This window comes from Ranitomeya imitator, chromosome 2 (assembly GCF_032444005.1).
Source record: "Ranitomeya imitator isolate aRanImi1 chromosome 2, aRanImi1.pri, whole genome shotgun sequence".
Taxonomy (NCBI): Eukaryota; Metazoa; Chordata; class Amphibia; order Anura; family Dendrobatidae; genus Ranitomeya; species Ranitomeya imitator.
Window position 1 is genome coordinate 581,402,659 of NC_091283.1, and position 16,461 is coordinate 581,419,119.

Here is a 16,461-nt window from a genome sequence, read left to right on the forward strand (position 1 = left end):
TATACTACGTCACAGGGCAATATACTACGTGGCTCTGTGCTGTATACTACGTCGTTGTGCAATATACTACGTGGCTCTGTGCTGTATACTACGTCACCAGGCAATATATTACGTGGCTTGGCAATATACTACATACTATGTGGCTGGGCAATATACTACGTCACTGGACAATATACTACGTGACTGGGCAATATACTACGTGGCTGGGCAATATACTACGTGACTGGGCAATATACTACGTGGCTGTGCAATATACTACGTGGACCTGCATATTCTAGAATACCCGATGCGTTCGAAGCGGGCCACCATCTAGTATGTTATATATTACTATGGCCCCCATTCATTAAGACTGGCATTCATACAGAAGCAAAATTACACTTTTTGAATTCAGCGTATCTTGGAGTCCAGTTGTCCTACAGTGATAATCTCCTGCTGATAAAACACTGATTGTATCGAAACCGCAAAAGCACAGTCCAGTAAGTGACAGATCCCCCTACATCTTGGTGCGATCAGATTACATAGTAAAAACGTCTTGACAGATTCCCTTTAAGATTTTATGTTTAGGATTAAAAATTACATTATCAAAATATGTATTACGGAACCTGACCCTAAACCTTACACCTGTGCAGAACATGCAAGATTACTCATAGTATTCAAGGTACACATGTTTAAACATCTTATTCTCACATTTTGTTACAGCTAAGGCCAAGTGCCAATGTATACGACCTGGCCAAGAACTTTAACCTGGAAGTGTCCCTGTTTGAGCGTCTTATTCAATCTGATCTACCATTTGTTCGTCTTGACTACCAGGTAAGGATAGCACAAAGAGGATGAAACTTTATTGTTGCTCTAGAGCAGTGGTCCCCAACTCCGGTCCTCAAGAGCCACCAACAGGTCATATTTTCAGAATTTCCTTAGTATTTCACAGGTGATGTGTCGTGATCCTGTTCGAGGTTTGTTTTCTGCTATGCTCTCTCTGGACTGGTCATGTGGGGGTTAATCCCCTCAGCCTCATCTTGAATCATTCATGCTTCCAAGCTAGAGCAGCTGGCCGGTATATCCTGGTGATCCTTCTGCCTCTGACTTCCCGTATTTGTATTAGACCACTTCCCTATCCCTGATGTAGTAATTGTCTAGTGGTTTCCTTACAGTGCATGACTCGGCCTGATCTCTAAACCCCACCTCTTGCTTTCCGTTTCTAATACCTCGTTGACTTTGACCGGCTTTGACTTCTGGCTTGTACCCTGACTTCGTCTTACGTCTCACGTTTTGGTCATCGTATTCCCGTTTGGCTCTGACTTCTGACTTGTCTCTGACTTCGTGCATGCTGTTACTTCTAGTACTTCTGCTCCTGACAGTTTCTGACTCTGCTCGTCTGACCACTCTTCCCTTACCTGTGACACATGTACGGTGTGCATCCTCTTTTCCCTCACCAGCACCTCCTGGTGGAGGTTGCGCTAAACTGTACTGCAGCCACTAGGGTTGAGCGACCTTTACTTTTATAGGATCGGGTCGGGTTTCACGAAACCCGACTTTTTCAAAAGTCGGGTCGAGTGAAATCGGCCGATCCTATAAAAAAGTCGTGGTCGGGGTCGGCTGAAACTCGAAACCCAATGCAGTGCATTAGGTTTCCATGGTTCCCAGGGTCTGAAGGAGCGGAAACTCTCCTTCAGGCCCTGCGATCCATATTTTAGTGTAAAATAAAGAATTAAAATAAAAAATATCGCAATACTTACCCTCTGACGCGCCCTGGTACCAACCGGGAACCTTCCTTCCTTAGAATCAGCCTTCCAGGACCTTGCGGTGACGTCGCGGTGACGTCGCGGCTTGTGATTGGCCGCGCGGCCGCCCATGTGACCGCTCGCACGACCAATCACAAGCCGCGACGTCACCGCGACGTCACCGAAGGTCCTGGAATGGCTGATTCTTAGGAAGGAAGGCTGCCGTAAAGAAGCAGGGCGCGTCCGAGGGTGAGTATATACCTAATAGGAATATACTCACCCTCGGACGCGCCCTGCTTCTTTCCGGCAGCCTTCCTTCCTAAGAATCAGCCATTCCTGGCCGCCCATGTGACCGCTCGCGCGACCAATCACAAGCTGCGACGTCACCGCGACGTCACCGAAGGTCCTGGAATGGTTGATTCTTAGGAAGGAAGGCTGCCGGAAAGAAGCAGGGCGCGTCCGAGGGTGAGTATATTCCTATTAGGTATATACTCACCCTCGGACGCGCCCTGCTTCTTTCCAGCAGCCTTCCTTCCTAAGAATCAGCCATTCCAGGACCTTCGGTGACGTCGCGGTGACGTCGCGGCTTGTGATTGGTCGCGCGAGCGGTCACATGGGTGGCCGCGCGGCCAATCACAAGCCGCGACGTCACCGCAAGGTCCTGGAAGGCTGATTCTAAGGAAGGAAGGTTCCCGGTTGGTACCAGGGCGCGTCAGAGGGTAAGTATTGCGATATTTTTTATTTTAATTCTTTATTTTACACTTAAATCTGAATTCCGATACCAATTCCCGATATCTTAAACATATCGGGAATCGGTATCGGAATTCCGATTCTAGATTCAAAAGATCGCCGACTTCATGGCCGACCCCACACAGGGGTCGGGTTTCATGAAACCCGACTTTGCCAAAAGTCGGCGACTTTTGAATATTTTCGACCCGTCTCGCTCAACCCTAGCAGCCACATCACATGATGGAATTCCTGCCTGTGCAGGTGATGTAATTATCACCTGGGCAATATTAAGGATCACCTGCACAGGCAGGAATTCCATCACCTGTGAAATACTAAGGAAATCCTGAAAACATGACCTGTTGGTGGCTCTTGAGGACTGGAGTTGGGGAACACTGCTGTAGAGTAATAAGCATTATTAACTATCATTTTTGCAAATGTGACTGTCATGCAAGTATTTGTAAGGACGACATTACTACGATTATTCAATAACACTATATGTCATTCCTCTTAGCATCGCATGCGACCTGAAATAGCAAGACTATTGACTCCTCACATCTACACTCAGCTGGAAAATCACCCATCTGTACTCAACTATGAAAATATCAAGGTGAGGGAGACATGACATTGGGAATTGTATTATGAATGACATCGCTGATTTAAACTATTAATAGGGGATTGCATTTTTACTTAAAAAGCTCATCTATATACATAATTGTCTAAGGGGTACTTCCGTCTGTCTGTCTGTCCTTCTGTCACAGTTATTTGTTCGCTGATTGGTCTCGGCAGCTGCCTGTCATGGCTGCCGCGACCAATCAGCGATGCACACAGTCCGGAAGAAAATGGCCGCACCTTACTCCCCGCACTGACTACCCGGTGCCCGCATACACCCCTCTGCTCACTGCTCACAAAGGGTTAATGCCCGCGGTAACGGACCGCGTTATGCCGCAGGTAAAGCACTCCGTTACCGCTGCTATTAACCCTGTGTGACCAAGTTTTTTACTATTGACGCGGCGTATGCAGCGCCAATAGTAAAAACATCTAATGTTAAAAATAATTAAAAAAATAAAAAACGATTATATACTCACCTACGCCGCCTTTCCCGCTCCTCGCGATACAACCGCCACGTTCCGTTGGCACAGATCATCTGTCAGAAGGACCTGCCATGACGTCACGGTCATGTGACCACGACGTCATCATAGGCCCTGCGCGCCTACGCGAGCAGGCTGGGACCAGAAGCTGCCGCCTGTACCTCGCACAGGCGACAGAACTACAAGGGGCCCTCGGATCGGAAGGTGAGTATGTTTATTTTTTAACCGGTGACATACATGGCTAGGCAATATACTATGTGGCTGGGCAATATACTACGTGGCTCTGTGCTGTATACTACGTGGCTGGGCAATATACTACGTGGCTGGGCAATATACTACGTGGCTGGGCAATATACTACGTGACTGGCCAATATACTACGTGACTGGGCAATATACTACGTGACTGGCCAATATACTACGTGACTGTGCAATATACTACGTGACTGGCCAATATACTACGTGGCTGGGCAATATACTACGTGACTGGCCAATATACTACGTGACTGTGCAATATACTACGTGGCTGGGCAATATACTACGTGACTGGGCAATATACTACGTGCCTGGGCAATATACTACGTGACTGGGCAATATACTACGTGGCTGGGCAATATACTACGTGACTGGCCAATATACTACGTGCCTGGGCAATATACTACGTGACTGGGCAATATACTACGTGGCTGGGCAATATACTACTTGACTGGGCAATATACTACGTGGCTGGGCAATATACTACGTGACTGGCCAATATACTACGTGGCTGGGCAATATACTACGTGACTGGGCAATATACTACGTGACTGGGCAATATACTACGTGGCTGGGCAATATACCACGTGGCTGGGCAATATACTACGTGACTGGGCAATATACTACGTGGCTGGGCAATATACTACGTGACTGGCCAATATACTACGTGACTGGGCAATATACTACGTGACTGGCCAATATACTACGTGACTGTGCAATATACTACGTGACTGGCCAATATACTACGTGGCTGGGCAATATACTACGTGACTGGCCAATATACTACGTGACTGTGCAATATACTACGTGGCTGGGCAATATACTACGTGACTGGGCAATATACTACGTGCCTGGGCAATATACTACGTGACTGGGCAATACACTACATGGCTGGGCAATATACTACGTGACTGGCCAATATACTACGTGCCTGGGCAATATACTACGTGACTGGCCAATATACTACGTGGCTGGGCAATATACTACGTGACTGGCCAATATACTACGTGACTGGGCAATATACTACGTGACTGGCCAATATACTACGTGACTGTGCAATATACTACGTTACTGGCCAATATACTACGTGCCTGGGCAATATACTACGTGACTGGGCAATATACTACGTGGCTGGGCAATATACTACGTGACTGGCCAATATACTACGTGCCTGGGCAATATACTACGTGACTGGGCAATATACTACGTGGCTGGGCAATATACTACGTGACTGGGCAATATACTACGTGGCTGGGCAATATACTACGTGACTGGCCAATATACTACGTGGCTGGGCAATATACTACGTGACTGGGCAATATACTACGTGGCTGGGCAATATACTACGTGGCTGGGCAATATACTGCGTCGCACGTGGCTGGGCAATATACTACGTGACTGGGCAATATACTACGTGGCTGGGCAATATACTACGTGACTGGCCAATATACTACGTGACTGGGCAATATACTACGTGACTGGCCAATATACTACATGACTGTGCAATATACTACGTGACTGGCCAATATACTACGTGGCTGGGCAATATACTACGTGACTGGCCAATATACTACGTGACTGTGCAATATACTACGTGGCTGGGCAATATACTACGTGACTGGGCAATATACTACGTGCCTGGGCAATATACTACGTGACTGGGCAATATACTACGTGGCTGGGCAATATACTACGTGACTGGCCAATATACTACGTGCCTGGGCAATATACTACGTGACTGGGCAATATACTACGTGGCTGGGCAATATACTACGTGACTGGCCAATATACTACGTGACTGTGCAATATACTACGTGTCTGGGCAATATACTACGTGACTGTGCAATATACTACGTGACTGGGCAATATACTACGTGCCTGGGCAATATACTACGTGACTGGGCAATATACTACGTGGCTGGGCAATATACTACGTGACTGGCCAATATACTACGTGACTGTGCAATATACTACGTGTCTGGGCAATATACTACGTGACTGTGCAATATACTACGTGGCTCTGTGCTGTTTACTACGTCACTGGGCAATATACTATGTGACTGTGCAATATACTACGTGTCTGGGCAATATACTACGTGACTGTGCAATATACTACGTGGCTCTGTGCTGTTTACTACGTCACTAGGCAATATACTACATGACTGGGCAATATACTATGTGACTGGGCAATATACTATGTTGCTGGGCAATATACTACGTAACTGGGCAATATATTACGTGGCTGGGCAATATACTACGTGGCTGCGTGGACATGCATATTCTAGAATACCCGATGCGTTAGAATCGGGCCACCATCTAGTTCATTATATAAGAAGCTCTGAAAATTTCTAATATACTTTGTTTTTAGTTCTGCACCATTTTCAGGATCTGTACGTGCTGCTAGTGAGAGGACGCATTCTTGTTTTTACCCACAGGCTGAAACTATATCCTGATCATGTCTGCTTTGCTTTAGGGTTCATTCAGACTTCAGGTTATTCATATCCTTGTTTTTCATGGATATACAGTGGGGGAAATAAGTATTTGATCCCTTGCTGATTTTGTAAGTTTGCCCACTGACAAAGACATGAACAGTGTGTAATTTTAAGGGCAGGTTAATTTTAACATTGAGAGATGGAGTATCAAAAATAAAATCCAGAAAACCACATTGTATAAATTATTTAAATGTATTTGCATTTTGCAGTGAGAAATAAGTATTTGATCCCCTACCAACCATTAAGGGTATGTGCACACGATGCAGATTTAGTGCAGAACTGCAGCAGATTTTTCTGCAGCAGAAACGCTGCAGAACTGCACTGTGATCACAGTACAATGTAAATCAATGTGAAAAAAAAAAGCTGTGCACATGGTGCAGAAAAATCTGCGCAGAAACGCTGCAGATTTCAAAGAAGTGCATGTCACTTCTTTTGTACAGTTCTGCAGCGTTTCTGCACCCCTCCATAATAGAAATCTGCAGGTGCGTTTTTGATGCGTTTTTTGTGCAGATTTGTGCTAAAAAAACGCATAAAAAACGCATCAAAAACGCACCTGCAGATTCTGCCAGGAGATGCAGATTTAGTGCAGAACTGCAGCAGATTTTTCTGCACCAAATCTGCATCGTGTGCACACAGCCTAAGAGTTCTGGTTCCTACGAATACTTATTTCCCCCACTGTAATTTGTACCTCTTCCAGTCTATGGGGCTGTTCATATGTCTGTTCATCATTTTTGTGGACGACCAATTGTGAGTCGCGGTCAGATCAAACTAACCAATGGAAGTGTATGGTTTTCATGAAAAAAATAAGGCAGTAAAAAGATGCTATCCCTTTGCTGTCCATTTTCATGGATTGATAGGAGATTAAAAAACCTCCATCAGTTGCTTTTTTTGTATAGGATGACAAATGGCAATGAAAATCTGATAAAAAAATTGGACCTTGTTTTGCAAAAAAGAAAAACCACTGTCATCTGAATGAGCCCTTATATGAGGTGTATCAAGATAAGGTTGTCGGCAAAAGCTGCACCTACATGTGTAAAACATGTTAAAGGAAATCTGGCCATAGGTTTTTGCTTTGTAAGCAGACAGCAGCATGATGTAAGGGCAAAAACCCTGATTCCAGTGATGTATGATGTTGGATAGAATCTCTGTTTTGCCTGCTGTAGATGTAGCAGTGGTCAGTATGCCCCGCCCACCACTGATTGGTAGCTTCCTGTGTACACTGTGCATTGTCAGCAAGCTGCTAATCAGTGGTGGGGGCGGGGTTATACAGATTAGCCTGACTGGCCTGCACATGAGACCTAGTCTAGCAGTGATACATCTTCTGCTGATAAAACACTGATTGTGTTGAAATTACAGCACCCAGCCTAATAAGTGATACATCCGTGGAATCCGGGTCTCTGGCACTACACTATGCTTCTCTCAAGTTAGATATCAAAAACCTGCTGACAAAGTCCCTTAAAGGGACACTGTCACCTGAATTTGGAGGGAACAATCTTCAGCCATGGAGGCGGGGTTTTTGTGTTTGATTCACCCTTTCCTTACCCGCTGGCTGCATGCTGGCTGCAATATTGGATTGAAGTTCATTCTCTGTCCTCCATAGTACACGCCTGTGCAAGGAAATCTTGCCTTGTGCAGGCGTGCACTATGGAGGACACAGAATGAACTTCAATCCAATATTGCAGCCAGCATGCAGCCAGCGGGTAAGGAAAGGGTGAATCAAAAACCCCGCCTCCATGGCTGAAGATTGTTCCCTCCAAATTCAGGTGACAGTGTCCCTTTAAAACATCTGTAAAAACAGTGCATAGAAGTCATATTGCAAAACTGTAGCGTAAATATGGTGTCAAGAGAAGCTGCGCTTGTTGAGTGGGAATCTGTTAAAATTAGATAACAGAATATTAATTTGTAATTAGCATCTGATTTACTGGGATCAAAAAGAATTGACACTAACAAGCAATACATGGGTTGTCTAAGATGAGCAAAACTGGTGTTTTCTCTAGAGGAAGCACCACTTTTATTACTATTAATAGAGGTCAGTTTAACTGGGACTTTCCACTTGTTTTTTTTAGGTTTACAGGGGGTAAGGTGGCTTATCGCAAAAAGGAACTAGGCATACTTACCAACAGAATCTACCCCCATAGTCTGCTCTGATGGCTCCCGCTGAAACGGAAATGATGATGCCGTCCCAACCAGCAGTGACCTGGCTTTGAGCCAGGCTATTGAGGCCGCTGATAGACTGTAGGGTCGGGACATTATAACTTCCGGTCCAGCTGGGACTCCCGGAACGGCAGTGCTAGAGTGGGGCCAGATTCTCGTGGCAAGAAAGAGGCATTTGTTTTTGTAAACTGAAAACCAGCAGTAAAACCATCTAATTCAGAAACATTTCCACTTTTTTTTCTATGGATTATGCCTGATATTACAGCTCAGTTTAATTTCAAAGATGTTTTACTCTTGTTCATAGGCCGTGTATACTTTTGCAGCTAAGCCTTGAAATACAATACCAGACACAGCCTGTGGACAAGACTGAAGTTCTTTCTAACAAAAAAAATCTTGTTTGTTTTCTCATCGCAGACAACCACTCTTACGTATGTTAGAAACGATATATTTACAATAATGGAATTTTTTGGTTTCTCACACTTCAGGGCGTTTCAACGAACCTTTTCTTTGTGCAACATGAATTCCTGGAGCAAGAGATCCAAGATGGGAGAAGTCACCAGAACAAACACGAGGCTGAGTTCATAGTGGAACTGTGCAAGTACTTTTTACATCAAGAATATAAACCATCTCAGATTACCATCCTCACCACGTACACAGGGCAGCTTTTCTGTCTTCGCAAACTCATGCCGGCCAAGACCTTCACCGGAGTGAAAGTGCATGTCGTTGACAAGTACCAGGGAGAAGAAAATGATATAATACTTCTCTCATTGGTCCGCAGCAACAAGCAAAAAAAGGTTGGATTCCTTCAGATCTCCAACAGGATCTGTGTCGCGTTGTCAAGAGCCAAAAAAGGTCTGTTTTGCATTGGAAATATGAACATGCTGGGCACTGTGTCTCTTTGGAGTCACATCCTTTGTACTTTACGTCAGGGGGCACAAGTTGGTGATCACCTGATGCTTAGCTGTCAAAATCACCCTAATAACCGTACGCTTGTGAGTAAAGCTAGTGATTTTAAGAAGGTACCAGAAGGAGGATGCACCCAGAAATGTGATTTTAGACTGAACTGTGGACATGTGTGCACACGGGTGTGCCACCCATATGATCTTGAGCACAAAGAATACCAGTGCAACAAAGACTGTCAGAAGGTGTTGTGTGGAGATGGACACCGTTGCAAAAGAAAATGTTTTGAGACCTGTGGAAAATGCATGGAGAAAGTTGAGAAGCTTATGCCACGATGTGGTCACCGACAAATGGTGCCATGTAGCATTTCTGTAAATGATTTCTGTTGCACTGTACCATGTAGCCAGGTCCTCCAGTGTGGTCATCCATGCAAAAAGCTTTGTGGAGAAGAATGTGAAGAACGCTGTCAAGAGACAACTAGAGTCCAGCTAAAGTGTGGGCATAGTCAAGAAGTTCTGTGCTGGCAAAAACGAGACATAGAGTTTGGCATGCCAATAAAATGCAGACAGCCCTGCCGAATTACTTTAAGCTGTTATCACACATGCCGTGGTACATGCGATACCTGCTTTCAAGGCAGATTTCATGATAGCTGTCGGCATCCATGCAAAGCTATTTTAATATGTTCCCATGAATGCAAAGAGCCTTGCACAAATGAATGCCCTCCATGCAAAATGACATGCCAAAATCGCTGCATTCATAGTCAATGTAAAAAGAAATGTGGGGAACCCTGCGCTCCATGTATGGAGCCCTGTTACTGGAGATGTGAACACTATACCTGCAGCAAGCTTTGCTCTGAGCCATGCGACCGCCCACCATGCAATGTTCCATGTCCAAAACAGCTGAAATGTGGACACCCTTGCATTGGTTTATGTGGTGAGCCTTGTCCTAAAAAGTGTAGAGAATGCCATAAAGATGAAGTCAATGAGATCTTTTTTGGGTTTGAAGATGATGACGATGCCCGGTTTGTACAGTTGGAGGACTGTGGGCACATTTTCGAAACTGAGGGTATGGATAAGTACATGAACGGAGACCATAATTCCGAAGAGCAAACTGCAATCAAACTAAAAGTGTGCCCAAAATGTCAGACTCCCATAAGGAAAAATCTAAGATATGGTACAATCATCAACAAAACTCTGGATGAGATTGAGAAGGTGAAGAAAATGATAAAAGGAGCACTGGATCTCCAAAATGAAACCAAAAACCGACTCTTAAAGACTTTACAGGAGATGGTGGAAATCAGAAGAAATTTTCCAGATGAATATTCAATGTTAAAGGATGAAATAGAGAATGTAGAAACACCACTCCGAACATTGCTCAGTTTAGAAAACAAGATATTATTCTATAAAAAAATAGCAAAGTTATTCACTAATATCAGCAAAGTAGATGATGGGGAGAGGAAGGCCCTGAAAAATCGCTTACTAGAAATTAAGAAATGGTTGGAAAAAACACGTACAACTTTCACAGAGCAGGAGCTTTCTGATCTACAGTGTGAGGTGCTACGTTTCACCTATCTCCTGGATTTGCTCATAAGATGTAAAACTGCCAAAGCAAAAATCACACCAACAATCAAGATAGAAATAGAAGCCTTAAGAAATGTCTTAGAAAGAAGTAAAAAGTTTACAGAGGAAGATGAAAACTTTGTGAAAGCAAAACTAAAAGAGCTGAAAGAAAGCCTTCCACGTTCGGGACTTGACATTTCAGAGAGTGAACGAAAAATGATCGTGCAGGCCATGGGTCTTCAGAGAGGTCACTGGTTTAAGTGTCCCAATAACCATGTATATTGTATTACGGAATGTGGGGGGGCAATGCAGAGCTCTACATGTCCCGAGTGCCATGAAGTCATTGGAGGAGCAAATCATCATCTTGTGCCAACCAACAGATTGGCACCAGAAATGGATGGTGCTCAATATGCAGCTTGGTCAGACACTGCTAATAACTTGCAAAATTTTGAAGACTTACGGGAATTTGATAATTAACTTGTTAGAAATGGAGCCTCATCCTTTCTCCGTGCACTCTGTGTGTGTATGTTGGCACAAAGCGAACCCTATTGTAAAACATGGCTAGGTCAGCGGTTAAAACTTTCACCCGGGGGGTCCTGGATTCAAATCCCACCAAGGACATCTGCAAGAAGTTTGTATGTTCTCCCCGTGTTTGCGCGGGTTTCCTCCAGATACTCTGGTTTCTTCCCAAAGACATTGTGATAGGCAATGTAGATTGTTAGCCACAATAGAGACTTCCTCTAGACTTTTGTATCTAAGTGAGTAAAATAAAATGTGAAATAAGTGTATTAATAGTGAAAGCTGTCTCCATCATAGATCTGTTATATCGCAGGGTCTGAGGGCACAGCACCTACCCACATTCAGCTGCTCTGTGATAATTGGTGCTCAGGTAAAATAACTGATTACTTTACAGTTAATGGCCATGATTTTTTAAATCTTAGACATGTCCACCTTAAAAATAAATATGCTAAAATATTAATGTAAGGATATTTTGAATATGCATAGATCTTATTTAAATATGTGTAAAAATAAAATTGTTTTTTCATGAAATCTGTATTTTCTCTCATCATGTCTGTAGTATAGTTGGCATTGTTGCTTAAGGGTTCATTCAGACTTCAGTTTTTCACATGATTTCTATCGTTTTTTACGGATAGATTCCATACCTAGTACAGTTATTAAAGTCTATGGGGCTATTCACATACAGTGGGGCAAAAAAGTATTTAGTCAGTCAGCAATAGTGCAAGTTCCACCACTTAAAAAGATGAGAGGCGTCTGTAATTTACATCATAGGTAGACCTCAACTATGGGAGACAAACTGAGAAAAAAAAATCCAGAAAATCACATTGTCTGTTTTTTTAACATTTTATTTGCATATTATGGTGGAAAATAAGTATTTGGTCAGAAACAAACAATCAAGATTTCTGGCTCTCACAGACCTGTAACTTCTTCTTTAAGAGTCTCCTCTTTCCTCCACTTATTACCTGTAGTAATGGCACCTGTTTAAACTTGTTATCAGTATAAAAAGACACCTGTGCACACCCTCAAACAGTCTGACTCCAAACTCCACTATGGTGAAGACCAAAGAGCTGTCAAAGGACACCAGAAACAAAATTGTAGCCCTGCACCAGGCTGGGAAGACTGAATCTGCAATAGCCAACCAGCTTGGAGTGAAGAAATCAACAGTGGGAGCAATAATTAGAAAATGGAAGACATACAAGACCACTGATAATCTCCCTCGATCTGGGGCTCCACGCAAAATCCCACCCCGTGGGGTCAGAATGATCACAAGAACACTGAGCAAAAATCCCAGAACCACGCGGGGGGACCTAGTGAATGAACTGCAGAGAGCTGGGACCAATGTAACAAGGCCTACCATAAGTAACACACTACGCCACCATGGACTCAGATCCTGCAGTGCCAGACGTGTCCCACTGCTTAAGCCAGTACATGTCCGGGCCCGTCTGAAGTTTGCTAGAGAGCATTTGAATGATCCATAGGAGTTTTGGGAGAATGTCCTATGGTCTGATGAAACCAAACTGGAACTGTTTGGTAGAAACACAACTTGTCGTGTTTGGAGGAAAAAGAATACTGAGTTGCATCCATCAAACACCATACCTACTGTAAAGCATGGTGGTGGAAACATCATGCATTGGGGCTGTTACTCTGCAAAGGGGCCAGGACGACTGATCCGGGTACATGAAAGAATGAATGGGGCCATGTATCGTGAGATTTTGAGTGCAAACCTCCTTCCATCAGCAAGGGCATTGAAGATGAAACGTGGCTGGGTCTTTCAACATGACAATGATCCAAAGCACACCGCCAGGGCAACGAAGGAGTGGCTTTGTAAGAAGCATTTCAAGGTCCTGGAGTGGCCTAGCCAGTCTCCAGATCTCAACCCTATAGAAAACCTTTGGAGGGAGTTGAAAGTCCGTGTTGCCAAGCGAAAAGCCAAAAACATCATTGCTCTAGAGGAGATCTGCATGGAGGAATGGGCCAACATACCAACAACAGTGTGTGGCAACCTTGTGAAGACTTACAGAAAACGTTTGACCTCTGTCATTGCCAACAAAGGATATATTACAAAGTATTGAGATGAAATTTTGTTTCTGACCAAATACTTATTTTCCACCATAATATGCAAATAAAATGTTAAAAAAACAGACAATGTGATTTTCTGGATTTTTTTTTCTCAGTTTGTCTCCCATAGTTGAGGTCTACCTATGATGTAAATTACAGACGCCTCTCATCTTTTTAAGTGGTGGAACTTGCACTATTGCTGACTGACTAAATACTTTTTTGCCCCACTGTAGTTTTGCCAACTGATTTGTTTTCCAATACATGGAGATATGTCTGATAATTTACCCAAATCACGGATCAAACTCAGCAATTCAAGTCTATGTGTCTGTGAAAACTCGGACAGCACTTGGATGCCGTCTGTATAATGGTACATTTTCATGCTTTGGTAGGAAAACTTGGAAAAAACGTCTCACACGCAATAAAAAACCTGATTAAACTCTGATAAAAACTGACAAAATGACCAAATACTGATAAAACTCTGATCCAAAACACTGATTGGAATCTGTCCATTTTTTTTTTTGCACACACGGCACCACTCTGTACACCTCATACACACGGCTCCGCTCTGTACACATTGCACACGCTGCTCCGTATACCTTGCACACACACGGCTCCGCTCCATACACCTCGTACACACACGGCTCCTCTTCATACACATTGCACACGCTGCTCCACTCTGTATACCTTGTACACACATGGCTCTGCTCCGCACACCTCGTACACACGTGGCTCTGCTCTGTACACCTCGTACACACGTGGCTCTGCTCTGTACACCTCGTACATATGTGGCTCTGCTCCGTACACATAAGGATGCAAATGCATGTAGAAAAGCCGCGGAGACACCATTACGTGTTTCTCAACGCAAGCAATAAATAGCCAGATCTTTCACCGGGAAGGAACAACCACGGGAAGGGCAGCATCCAAAAGGAAAACCACCTATGCCAAAACATGGTATCCATCCACAGACAGCTGTTTCGAGGTATTTGCCCCTCATCAGTGTGGAGTAGGAAACTGGCTATTAGGAGTAGTGCCTAGTAAAAGGACTATAAACATAAGGATGAATGACCTCGGGGAGATCAAAACATCCAACACCGCAGAGACACCGTCACGTGTTTCTCAACGCAGTGATCCAGAACACTGCCCCTATCCCTTATGGGAAATATGCAAATGCATGTAGAAAAGCCGTGGAGACACCATCACGTGTTTCTCAACGCAGTGATCCAGAACACTGCCCCCATCCCTTTTTTGGAAATATGCAAAGGCTTTTCTACATGCATTTGCATATTTCCCATAAGGGATAGGGGCAGTGTTCTGGATCACTGCGTTGAGAAACATGTGACGGTGTCTCTGCGGTGTTGGATGTTTTGATCTCCCCGAGGTCATTCATCCTTATGTGTACGGAGCAGAGCCACATATGTACGAGGTGTACAGAGCAGAGCCACGTGTGTACTAGGTGTGCGGAGCAGAGCCATGTGTGTACAAGGTATAGAGTGGAGCAGCGTGTGCAATGTGTATGAAGAGGAGCCGTGTGTGTACGAGATGTATGGAGAGGAGCCTTGTGTGTATGAGGTGTACGGAGCCGAGCCGTGTGTGTGCAAGGTATACGGAGCAGCGTATATGAGGTGTACAGAGTGGTGCCGTGTGTGTACGAGATGTATGGAGAGGAGCCGTGTGTGTGCAAGGTATACGGAGCGGAGCAGCGTGTGCAATGTGTATAGAGCGGAGCCGTGTGTGTACAAGGTGTACGAAGTGGAGCCGTGTGTGTATGAGGTGTACAGAGCAGAGCCGTGTGTGTATGAGGTGTACAGAGCGGAGCCGTGTGTGTGCAAGGTATACGGAGTGGAGCAGCGTGTGAAATGTGTATGGAGCGGAGCCGTGTGTGTACAAGGTGTACGGAGTGGAGCCGTGTGTGTATGAGGTGTACGGAGCGGAGTCGTGTGTGTACGAGGTGTATGGAGCGGAGCCGCATGTACAAGGTGTATGGAGCGGAGTCGTGTGTGTACAAGGTGTATGGAGCGGAGTCGCATGTGTACGAGGTGTACGGAGTGGACGCTGGCTGTGTCGGATCGGAGCAGATATCGCTCCTCGCTCTGACACTGACTGGCACAGGAGACACGGAAAGGTCTTTATTAGTGGCGTATCACAGCTGCAGCGACATGAGCAGTCAGCGGCGCAGCTGGATGACACCATTCAGCGCCGTGGGAGTGGAAGCTGCCGGCTGCTGCGAGGGTGTGCGGTGAAAGGTGTGTGTGTAGTGATGAAGAAGGCAATGATGGGGTTGGGGTAACCATGTGTGGCCATTATACTGTACCCAGCATTGTGTGGGGCCATTATACCGTATGGAGCATAGTGTGGGGCCATTATACTGTACCCAGCATTATGTATGGCCATTATACTGTACCCAGCATCGTGTGGGACCATTATACTGTACAAAGCATCATGTGGGGTCATTATACTGTATGGACCATCACATGGGGCAAGTATACTGTACGCAGCATCGTGTGGGGCCATTATACAGTATGGAGCATAATGTGGCATTATACAGTATGGAGCATTGTGTGGCCATTATACAGTATGGGGCACTGTGTGACCATTATACAGTATGGAGCATCATGTGTGGCCATTATACAGTATGGAGCATCATGTGTGGCCATTATACAGTACGAAGCATCATGTATGGCCATTATACAGTATGGAGCATCATGTGTGGCCATTATACATTATGGAGCATCATGTGGGGCTATTATACAGTACGAAGCATCATGTGTGGCCATTATACAGTATGGAGCATCATGTGTGGCCATTACACAGTATTGAGCATCATGTGTGGCCATTATACAGTATGGAGCATCATGTGTGGCCATTATACAGTACGGAGCATCATGTAGGGCCATTATACAGTATGGAGCAGTATGTGTGGCCAATATACAGTATGGAGCATCATGTGTGGCCATTATACATTATGGAGCATCATGTGGGGCTATTATAC

The 16,461-nt window shown here is 44.7% G+C and overlaps 1 protein-coding gene across 1 annotated transcript in view; it reads left to right on the top strand.

The window, feature by feature from the left end:
- Nucleotides 1-11,945, top strand: part of ZNFX1 (zinc finger NFX1-type containing 1) — a 41,583-nt gene extending 29,638 nt beyond the window's left edge. Inside the window, exons 12-14 of the mRNA XM_069752244.1 lie at nt 700-810; nt 2,962-3,057; nt 8,922-11,945. Coding sequence (XP_069608345.1) covers nt 700-810; nt 2,962-3,057; nt 8,922-11,372 — 2,658 coding nt within the window. The 3' untranslated portion in view covers nt 11,373-11,945. The remainder of the gene's footprint in view (nt 1-699; nt 811-2,961; nt 3,058-8,921) is intronic.
- Nucleotides 11,946-16,461: the final 4,516 nt, after the last annotated feature.